The 11,449-nt window shown below is 30.4% G+C and overlaps 1 protein-coding gene across 1 annotated transcript; it reads right to left on the minus strand.

Moving 5' to 3' along the window:
- Window positions 1-5,934: 5,934 nt before the first annotated feature.
- Window positions 5,935-6,578, minus strand: LOC126841621 (nucleolin-like). Its single transcript, XM_050578201.1, has 3 exons — window positions 6,463-6,578; window positions 6,007-6,366; window positions 5,935-5,938 (listed from the first exon to the last, which is right to left on the minus strand). Exons 1-3 carry the CDS (start codon window positions 6,576-6,578, stop codon window positions 5,935-5,937), a joined length of 480 nt encoding a protein of 159 aa, XP_050434158.1.
- Between the last annotated feature and the right edge of the window lie 4,871 nt (window positions 6,579-11,449).

An 11,449-nucleotide genomic window follows, 5' to 3' on the forward strand; every position in this document is an offset into this window, starting at 1 on the left:
GGTTTAGTTTAATGGAAAATTGAGTTTTCTATGGTTTAGCTAAATTAACCGTTAAAAAATTAGTTTCCAAAATTAGTTTAATAACCTTTAATTAATTTAACTGCTCGATTTAGTGATACGATCAAGTCATGATCGATTCGTACGACTCATTCGTTGATAGCTTTTGGCAACTGTCTGTATGGTAAGACTGAATTAAATGTGCTATCTGTTAAAATTACCCTATTTTGGGCCAATGTGGGAAAGCGAGAAAGGGTAGTTTAGTGAACAGGCAGTGGTGCGGTTTATTACATTATACCTTATAACGGCTCGATGGATTGTGCTTAAATATTTAAACAGTCATTGAAGTAATAATTATTATTCGGGGCTCGTGTAACCTTAACAAACCAAGTGTATAATATTTAGGTTTCTGTACTAGATTTCTGTCCTGTTTGGATGTTTTATTACATGATAATTGTAATACCACAAAGGTTATAAATAATACACAATGTGCAACTTTAAATGAAGATTACAATAGATGTACACTATTTAATAAAAAAACAATTTCAACGCATGAAAAACGTAAACAACCGGTGGCTACCATGTGAATGGCGTCTGAAGAGAACTGTACCGGTTATCAATGTGAATATACATAACATAAAGGGAATAATGGTATTGTATAATTTGCAATAACGTTATGCTATGGACAGGAGAGCAATAACGGGCAGCATTTATTGTACATTTTATAATTGTATTGTGTTGCGAGTGTCTATATATTATACATAGACACGGGTACAGATAATACACATGGGCGCATTGTGTTTGTATAATAAATTACAATATTATCTGAGCTGTGTAATTATTTTATCAAACTGATATACTGTATCAAAAAAATATATACTCTTTCTAACCTTATTGTTTAAAACATACATGCGACATTTTTACTAAGGTTATGTTTCATACTGTAAAAACTACTTTTGTTGATGACATAAATATTATAATTGAACCGAGCTAAAATATTTAATTCGCATCTTCAATAACGAGGACAATTTTGTTTGTTTAGCAAACTGAATATAATTAATTACACAATTAAGTTAATAAAATACTCTCCATTAATGAGTTTTACGTTTTTAAGATTATCGAAGTTAATTAGCATAAAGATTAAACACCGCTCGCCCATCGATTATTTTAATCAAATAAAAATAGTAGTAGCTATGGTTTGCTTGTTAAAGCTTTTACAACTCCTCGACGGGGCTCTAAAAGTTGTCAGAAAATAAATTTTAAAAAAGTAATGCCAACTAGGCGAAAATGACGAACCGTTAAAAAATGTCTGACGCAGAGAACAATATAATCTGATCAATAAATTTTATAATTTAGCTGAAATATTTACATTAAAAAAAAAAAAAAATTATAAAAACTACTTTAACATGAAAAAACGTTAACGAAAAGCCGTTAAAGGAAATTATATTCACCTAACTTAATTTTGAAGCCCTTACAAGTGTTCCAACTTGCTTATAATGTTTATTTTACAATAATTATCAATAAGAAATTGTGGATCCGAGTTATGGCGAAAGTTTAATAAAAAAATAAAAGTTATTAAAGGCACTTTTTGGCATGTCTACCGAACGGATATAATGGTTTTTTTTTTACATTTTTTATAGTACACTTACAACTTTCTCTGTGGGGGCTGAATGGTCGATTTTTACTTTACATCTTGTGGCTCTTCATCTGTTATCAAACATTCTTATCTCTTATTATGGCTTTGTGTTTTCCGAATAAATGTTTAGTTAGAATTAGGAACGGTTGAGCGCCACGAAACACAATATATGGTTCATGAGTATTTCTAATTGGACAAGAGGAGTTTTTTTTCCACTTATACATCAGCACAGTCTGTAAATAAAACTTCCACTCCACATGGCACCCTTCTCTCTTTCTCGTCACGATTGGTTTCAGCAGAAGAATATTGTGCAATTTTTAACAGTAAATGTACATAACTAAACGACCTAATGATTTTGAGATTTTTATTAGTCCATACTCATCAATATTTATTTATTAAAATACAATTATGTGTTTAAATAACATAAAGTCAACAAATTTAAAATAACATTCGGTCACTCGGTCGGACGAGTGTGTGACTCGAAGAACGTCGTCTGGCGCATAGTTGTGGTTAGGAAGAGCCGAAGGAGAATTTTTTTTGCATTTTTTAATTAAATTTTTTTTACTGTTTTTGTGATTCTCCAACGGATAGAATAGTTTGGCGTCACAAAGCCAATGGATAACTATAACGTAATAGCTGTTTTGTTCATGATGTATGAGAATTATCACGGTTTACTGTTTGTATTATTAAGAGACCACCAAGTTTTGTAAAATACTTACGCATACGACATTTGACATTTATTTTTTAGGCTTTTTAACGGATATGAGTTTTTGTAAGTACGTAATACAAGTACATTTCTAGACATTAAAAACAGCTTTTAATTAGGTGTTCTTATTATTTTTAATATACTTCATAAATTAATGAAAATCAATGGATAATTAAAATTTTTGGATAATTATTTTTTTATTAAATATTATTTCGGATGTCAAAAAAAATTGTTTAATTTACTTATTATTTGTATATTATGTATATTTAACTTTATTTTTAATTATTTTAAACAATATTATTCAACAAGTTAATGATTAAAGTAGGTATTCACTTTCATTAGGTTTTTTTACTTAATAACAATTACTAACTTCTTTTCTAATTTGCACATAATAAATACCAACTATGAATATATTTGTTACTTGACTTACTCTTAAACTATATTTAATAGCTTAGTGTCATCTTCAGGTGTTAATTTTAGTTGTGTTGTATGTAGTTATATTGATTTTTTTAAGATTCTTCGCCAAGTGCAATATTTATTTAGTTAAAATAAAAAAAACAACAAAGCTACCCTCTTTAGCTATTTTTCAACCTCTCAGGGTCTTATGAAGGAGTTGAGTAATTTTGACCAAAATATATAACCATAATTACTTTCTTATAACAATGAAAAATTGAGGTGGTTCTACATCAAAAATTTGAAAGTTAAAAAATATGGACCACCCTTATAACATATGTTACTTAAAATATGTGTTTGTTAACAATTTCTATTAACCTTTCAAAATCGTATGGTTGTTATCAATTTATTTTAATATTGAATGATATTTTTAGTGTGAAACTCAAGATATTATCAAAGATTGTATTAAAAATTTTGACTGGTCGATAACCAGTTTCGGTTAATTATTTATGAAGTAATTGAACCTAACCGAGATAACGCGGACGTGCGTACACGATTTAGCCTATGTTATTTAATATCATAAATTATGATAAAAAAACAATCCACCGGGCATCGAAGATCGTATAAAAAAGATTCAATTCTATAGGATTTCTGATCCGATTCTACTTGGTCGAATCGATGCCGCACTGGCTTTTTATACACTGATTGTTTCTTCTTTAAAGACTTGAATCGAACGGGGGAAAAAATGGCTTTATAATGCTGTACAGTACTTGGTTTCTTAGTGAATTTTCGAAGAATAACACGTATATAAGATGTATATTATAATAATGCTATTTTATCGAAACATATGTCATAAGTGGACTATTTTTGTGCAATACTTTGTTGTTGTAAACAAACAAAATATACGGTCTTTACTTTGATCAAATAATATTTTTTTTTTGGCAAAAAATGGTTTACAATGATGCGTTGAACAAAGAAAAATATCTGGACTAGGTACAGTTTTTTTTTTTAATTTCCTGAAAACTGTGTTTTTCGCAGATTTTGTACATTTTAACATGAACACCTTAAATCTTGGCCTTCTTGCTTCAAGCCACAGATTTTTATTATTAACTATATGTAGGTAACCATATATATTTTTTTTCCCCGCATACTATGCTAGAAATTAACCCACTACAAGTATGAACCGTCTTTCTCTTATCTTCGTATAATATTATATATACTGACTAGTATATATAATTTGTTGAAGGATATTCAACATTATTTAAAATTTTAGTTAATTTTCGGTTGCTTTCCAAGTAATTGAAATTTTAAATAAACTGTACTACAATTGATTGGTAAATTGTTCTTGTAGTGAAATTATTTTTTACTTTTTAGTTCACTTTTTTACTATTTTTTAGAAATGTTTTAAAAAAAGTTATATAGGCAGTGTTTCTGTGCCGCCTAAGTCGACGTAAAAATGCTTATTAATTTATTCATTATTTCAGGTATAATATTATGTCGGGACGTGACTATTGGAGTGGAGTGAGAATTTTTTATGTCGATTTATAATATAGTATTCCTAGAAAAAGTCGCATCAAGCACCTTTGATAATATTTTTAAAATATTTAAATCATTTTATAAGACGTGTTCCATGTGAATTGTTTATTTAATATAGAAAAAATATAAATTACTAAATGAGAAAAAAATTAACACACAGCCCCGGGATCCTCAAAACTCAAAAGATTATAGTTATCGTGCTTTATATATTTCATGTTTCAAAGCAATGTTTTACTACTACTCAATTAAAGAAATAAACAAATTACCTATATCATTTTTGGTTCCACCGCAGTAAATCCTATCTAATTAAAAAACGTAAACTGTCTTCCGACGGCCACCGCATACAAAAAGTAGATTACCAGGTTCAAATGTGCCCAATAGTTTGCCACCGAGCACGTCTCTGCCATCAGTGGTAAAGTCATTTTAGAATCCAAATTTGCAGTATACATAATATATTGAATAATAATAATATTTAATGAACATATAATACATGTATTATTATTATTTTGTTCTAAAATTCAATTGAAAATATTTAAATTCAGACACAGAAGTTATGTGTGTCTTCAGTAATCTACTTGAGTAATATTATAATATTATTAAAATGTAATAATATTTAGTGAGACAAAGCAGGTAAGCAATTTTTTAGTGTACTGATAAACGTATTTAAATTTCCAAAAAAAAATTATATATATATATATTTGTTTATCATTAAAATAAAACACTTTTTGATGTATGTAAATAAATGTAAAATTAAACAGAAAAATAACTATGCAGAACTCGTACAACGGTGTCAACCCGAGTCGTTCCATCGTCTCCTCGTCACTCATTGTCTGGAGTACTGCCGTCTGCTTCACCGCTACACATCTTCCTCGACAGACTGTCCAGGATACGGTTAGATGGGACGGTGGGCCAGCATTTCGCGCTACTGGCTTGCACCGTCACCATCGTTCCCGAGTTGTCCCTTCGTTTCCATCGTCTGGATTACTACTTCACGTCTTCCTCAACAGGCCGGCCGGACAAGTTCGGGATGCGATTGGACGGAGACAGTGGCTGCAGCATCTCGCGCTACTACAGCACACGTGTCCGCCAACGGCTTCACCGACTTGCCGGCCACAGTTTATCGGCTGGAGTACTATTGAAAGTTGTCCGACTCGCTTTCTTCGCTTTCTGACTGGTACGACGTTGGCCGTCTCCGCTTTGTTGACCTGGGTTGCTCATCATCAGAGTCTAAACGCGGTCTCTTCAGACCTGATGATGAGCACGGCTGCGGGTCGTCCGAGTCTGACTCAACTGGTCGGCGTTCGTTGACAGGCGGGCGAATGGCGCTAAAAGTATTACAGTATGTATTCCAGTTGTTTTCTAATACTATTTCTCGGATTAGGTTATCTAAGTCGTCATCAATGATAACAAAATATGATCACCCGGCCGGAAGGAAATAAATCATTTTTTTGATGTACACATTAATTTACATGATAAGCTATATGGTGCACAAAATATGAAAAATGTAATACCAAGCGGTCGTACTTACTTGAAATATGCAAGCCTTGCATCGAAGCTGTATGTGGGCATGAAGTTCCGGGAATATTCGTCGTCGTCGTGGATTTTGTCGGTTTCGTCTGTCTCAATTGACTCGTCATCGTTGTCCTCTGTCTCTCTGTCGTCGGTTTCATCTGTCTCAATTGACTTGTCATCGTTGTCTTCTGTCTCTCTGTCGTCGGTTTCGTCTGTCTCAATTGACTCGTCATCGTTGTCCTCTGTCTCTGTGTCATCGTTGTCCTCTGTCTCTGTGTCATCGCTGTCCTCTGTCTCTGTGTCATCGTTGTCCTCTGTCTCTCTATCGTCGGTTTCGTCTGTCTCAATTGACTCGTCATCGTTGTCTTCTGTCTCTCTGTCGTCGGTTTCGTCTGTCTCAATTGACTCGTCATCGCTGTCCTCTGTCTTTCTGTCATGGTTGTTGACAAGTGGCGGAACAGCACTATTAAAGTATGTACTCCATTGTCTAATGACTTCCAATACTATTTCAGGTATATAGTTATTTAACTCGTCGGTGTTTATGTCAATCTCTTCGTCCGTGTCTCTATCTCTTGTGTCTATGTCGCTAAAACGAATTATACATAAAAAAAACAATTGTATTATTAACACTAGCTGTTGTTAAACTCGACTAGCCAGCTACTATTTTGTCAAGCTTTAGTACTTGTATATAAGGCGTTCTGGAAATAACTCTTCTTCGTCGTCCGTCAAGAAGTCTTCGTTTATGTCTGTTATATGATCAAATAAGAATTTGGGTGGATCTCTTTCTAACGGTGCCATTTTAGCTAAAAAGTGACAATATTTTCTAACTTAGTCCTATGATAATATAATTCAAATACTGTGTTTAAAAAATAAGCTCCGAACGCATGTCGCGTGACTTTGATTTGAGACAACTCTAAGAATATTATATGTACATATTGAAAAACATATTTTATCTTTTAAAAAAAATGTACAAGTTTTAAAAGTGAAAATAATTAGTCATTTAGTTTATTAAATTGCTTTTGGTAAGATAAAATTATCAGCTTTTCTTTTTCAAAATTCCTTCAGTAATAAATATTATTAAAACGTCGGATCAAGAAAGCTACAATATACAGCCGACGCATGTTGTTAAATTAATTTTTTTTACTAACTAAAAATGCATTTTTTTCTAAAACAGTTTTTTAGTATCTATACTAACAACAGAACACTTAAATTTCTATGACTGTTAGAGTTTTATTAAATAAGTACATCCTAAAAATCTAAACCTAGTCGTACGAACACATATCATAAAAATGTGTATCATAGAAATAATTATTAAATATAAAAACGTAACGAGAAGAGAAAAAAAAGTATGTGGACACTATTGTACTAATTGAGAATAGTATTTTATCTTTAGTTTATAACATCATCTTAAAATAAGAACTTACCTGTAATCGGTCACCGTTGTATAAAAAATCAAAAGAATGAAACTTAATAAATATATAAAAAAAACAATGAAATAAACAAAAAAACAATTAACACAAAATACAAAAGTGTTACAAGTAAATACAGAATGTAAATATACAAAAATAATAAAAAATGTAGAAAAAACTGAAAATAATTATGCAATAAAAGTGTAAATAACAAGAATAAGTAAGTATAAGTTTGATATGATAATCGAAATAAGCTTTTTGATTTAACAGAGGTTGGTTAGAATAATTCAAAGTGTTTATCCGGGCTGTCAAGATCAAAATGCGAAGAAAACCGTGTTGTTTACAAGGTACAAGACAAAAATTGCCTTGACGACCAAACGGTGAAATTATTATTAAAAATTTTAATGTTATTTTATCTAAAAAGTGACAATATTTTACTTAGTCCTAAGATATAATTAAAACACTGTGTGACTTTGATTTGAAATAACTTTAAGAATATACAAACATAGGTATTCGAAAACATATTTTACCTTTTGAAAAAAATGAACAAGTCTAGATTTTTTTTAGTACTACCAACAGTACACTTAAGGTTCTGTGACTATTTATAAACTGTCCTTTAACAATAAAGAAATACTAGCGAGAACCATTGTAAAACCCAACAATATAAGTCTTTTGCTGTTTTTTTTAAAGTTAAATTAAATAAGTACGTCCTAAAAAACTTACCCTAATCGCAGGAACACAAACAATCATATAAATGTGTATAATAATAATAATTAGTGAACGTGACGAGATGTAGAAAAAAAGTATATAGACACTAATATTAATTGAGAATAGTATTATACCATTAGTTTATAATAACATCTTATATATTAGAAGTTACCTAAGATCGGGAAATGTATCGTCAAAAAAAGAAAGAAAATTAACAAATTAACACAAAAACAATTACTTACTTACCTGAATACTAATTCGGAACGCTATAGTTTTGTTGAAGACAATATCCAATATTGTTAAGTTTCAATTAATAATTTATTGTTCCAAATAACACAAAATAATTATTATGGAAAAAACACAATTTTATAAAAAGTAAATGACTTTAAATAATAGCAATTAGTTACATATATTAAATAAGTCGCTATAAGAATAGTTTAACCAAATTATATTCACCAACAAAGTAAGTTTAATAGATATTTTATCGTTTAGAAGGTCGGTTAGGTTATGCAATACAATGCATAACTTTTTTCCTGCTCTTTGGTTTGATTTGAAGTGTTGATGGTTTTATAGCTTTAAGTCAGCCGATCACGTACACCATAACCAAAAGTTCATACTTGTCAAAATTGCCTGTCAGAAATGTTTATCAAAAAATAGGCGTTTTTTAGTAGTTTCTCCCGATAACATTGTACTAATTATAATGTACCTGGGGGATGTCGCTAATGGGCCAGAACCTAACATTTGAGCTCAGTGTATCATAATTTTAGGTAACATGGCACAATAGTTAATAGACAGATTAAACAGTTTACAGTTTAAGTTTAAATCACAATCTTTAAACCACATAACGTCATCTGCCGTCCCTACCATATTCTCTGAGCATCGCCCGGCGATCGGGCTGTCCTCTTGATTTTATGTCAAAATTGTATTAATTGATGTAAAACGTAAAACAATTCCATCTATTTGTGTTCTCTCGCTTGAAAAGTACCAAAAAAATGCCTATGTATGGTTAAATTTTCATTTTCTGGCATCAATTTTGACATGTATGAACTTTTAAGTATGGTGTATGTGTTCAATAGACTAATGGCAATAATACCATCAGAACTTCAGAACAAACTAAGGAGAAGGCAAAAAGTTATGCATTGATTTTTGCACAAGTGTCGAAAGAAAAGTATTTTGTGTGTGAGTAAGCACAAGTCGTTTTTCTGTACAAATAACACATTGAATCTTGGCGCGCTTAATATCAGCAGACAGGGCGTGACTTAGCGGTTACAACGCGGGGTCGTGCGTCTCTCTAGCTGCACTCCCTGCCGGGTTAGAGCCCTTAAAGGGCAAATTTGGGAAATTTTCCCAGCAAAAGTCGATTGTTGAATTGCATAACAACAGCCGTCGACGGACGGTTATCAATACTTAGCCACCGCGAATAGGATGACTATGACGATGCGACTTTTGACGACGACACATTTGATATTTTGGAAGACCAACAAATTTTGGACAATGGAAATTTTGGAGATAATGATACTGGAAATTATGCCAATGACAATACCGAAGACATAGGGGCCGGTGTCATATTGTTGGGCGTATGTGAACCCGGTAACTTAAGCATAATTATATATTTTTTCTATTTTGTTAATTGAATATAACATAAAAATTATAAAACAAGGAAATTATAATTTTTTTTTTTTAACGCAGGAGATTTCATTGATTTAACCCAAGACAGCGATGATGGAAGTGAAACTGAAAATAAGAAAATTACCGAGCACAAAGAAGATGACATCAATTCTTATGATGTAAGTTAGAGATTATTCATTGATTTTCTCAAAATTGAGGTAATTTTATAATCTATGATTATATCTGTCCTATATTTCTATGTTATTAAATTGTTTAAAACCCTTAGCCCAGTATTTCTATTAGTTACTATTGGTCAATGTTCATAATAGTATAATAAAATGTAAAACTTTTTATGTTCTTGTTAGAATCCAGTACATTTTGATCCAGCCTTTTTTCAAACACGCAAAAGGAAGGATGAGAGAATTAATGTTATGAAAATTATTATGATTATAAACTTAATCATTTTTATCAAATTTATATTTTTGTTAAGACCAGTTGAACCGGTTGTAAAAAAAATACACGTTGTTAACTCTGAAGAAAATAATTTTGTAGATTTAACACTTGATAGCGATGATGAAGGTGAAGATCCGAAGAAACCTGATAAAATACACGAATTAAACATTGAAGAGAAAATTACCATCAAACAACCTGGTATGGAAGTTGAGTTCAGACAAATATCAAAGGACGTTATAATGGTAGAAGAAGACTTTGACTGTTTTATATGATTTTGAATTTATTGTATGCTTCATTTCATAAAATTTGTATTGTAATTTTGTATTGATAAATGTATAACTTGTTTATTTATGATTGTTTAAAAAAAAATTTATCTTTTTTTTTTCATGCTACATTTGTAGCTTTTTTTATTAATTGTAACTTGTTTATTAGGATTTTTTAAAAAAAACATTTATAACTTTATTTGTACTTATGTTTGATTAGATAAGTATAATTCATTATTTCTAAATGCACGACTTTTTTTTGATAATTTAAAATATATTGTAACTATTTTGTACTTATTTTATTTCATTTTTATTTTAATAATACAATATAGGCCAAGGCCCAGTGACATATAAATTTATGTAACTACTATTATAACTACTTTTGTTTTATAAATAAGAAAGTTATGTTGTCTGATCTTTTAAAATTATTTTGTAAAGCTAAATAATTTAAATGCATGTATGTAGATGAATTTACTGTGGTTTTGCAGTTATAAATGTAACTTTTCTCTATTTATAAGTAAAAACTAATGGCCCATTGGTTAAGAAATTGGACATAATTGACAATGGGAAGTAAAACAAAGTATACTTTACCATTATATGTAGGAAGACAATTTTTTATTCGAAAAAATTGTAAAACAATTATTCAAATAGTTTTCAAAAAATAATTCGAATGATTTTTCTACTTAAATAAATTGTACACAAATTACTCAAAAAACGTTTTATTCGAATAAGAATCAGCAAAACTCTGATGTACGTCCTCTTTTTTCCCTTGTCAGTTTATTCATTCATTTTATAAGTCATAGCACGGTCGTTTTCCGTACTGGTGTACAAAAACAACGCCGCGCCGTTCCTTATACCGACCTTAGAACATTCCGGCGTTGCAGTTTGCCTATACAAAACGCCGTAAATTCAATAATTCCACCAAACCACACATATACCATAAACAACATCATTACAGTCATAGTAAACGAATAGATTGTTGAAAATTCAAACACTACAATGTATTAAAATTGTTCGTCTACATATATTTTATGAAATAAAAACTTTTATGTTCGTATAAGGAATGAAGGTTAACATTTTCAAAGTATTGAAAAATATTGATAAAAATTGATAACAAAACGAGCCGCTAAAATAATTTAACTAATCTTTTACAGTTAAATTTCTTTTTTTTTGTGTTTAAAATAACGACCATATTAATAACTTATGTATGTCTATATTATTAATGATG

The sequence above is a fragment of the Adelges cooleyi genome, unplaced genomic scaffold (assembly GCF_023614345.1).
Source record: "Adelges cooleyi isolate 19-005CV unplaced genomic scaffold, UGA_ACOO_1.1 ACOO_flye_CR_arks_rails_tigmint_CR_PRNA_399, whole genome shotgun sequence".
Lineage (NCBI taxonomy): Eukaryota > Metazoa > Arthropoda > Insecta > Hemiptera > Adelgidae > Adelges > Adelges cooleyi.

Bases quoted from the DNA above. Each gene is read 5' to 3' on its own strand.
- LOC126841621 (XM_050578201.1), bottom strand. From the start codon at position 6,578: ATGGCACCGTTAGAAAGAGATCCACCCAAATTCTTATTTGATCATATA. The intron at 6,367-6,462 runs GTACTAAAGCTT...AATTCGTTTTAG, and splicing joins CCAGAACGCCTTATATACAA to CGACATAGACACAAGAGATA.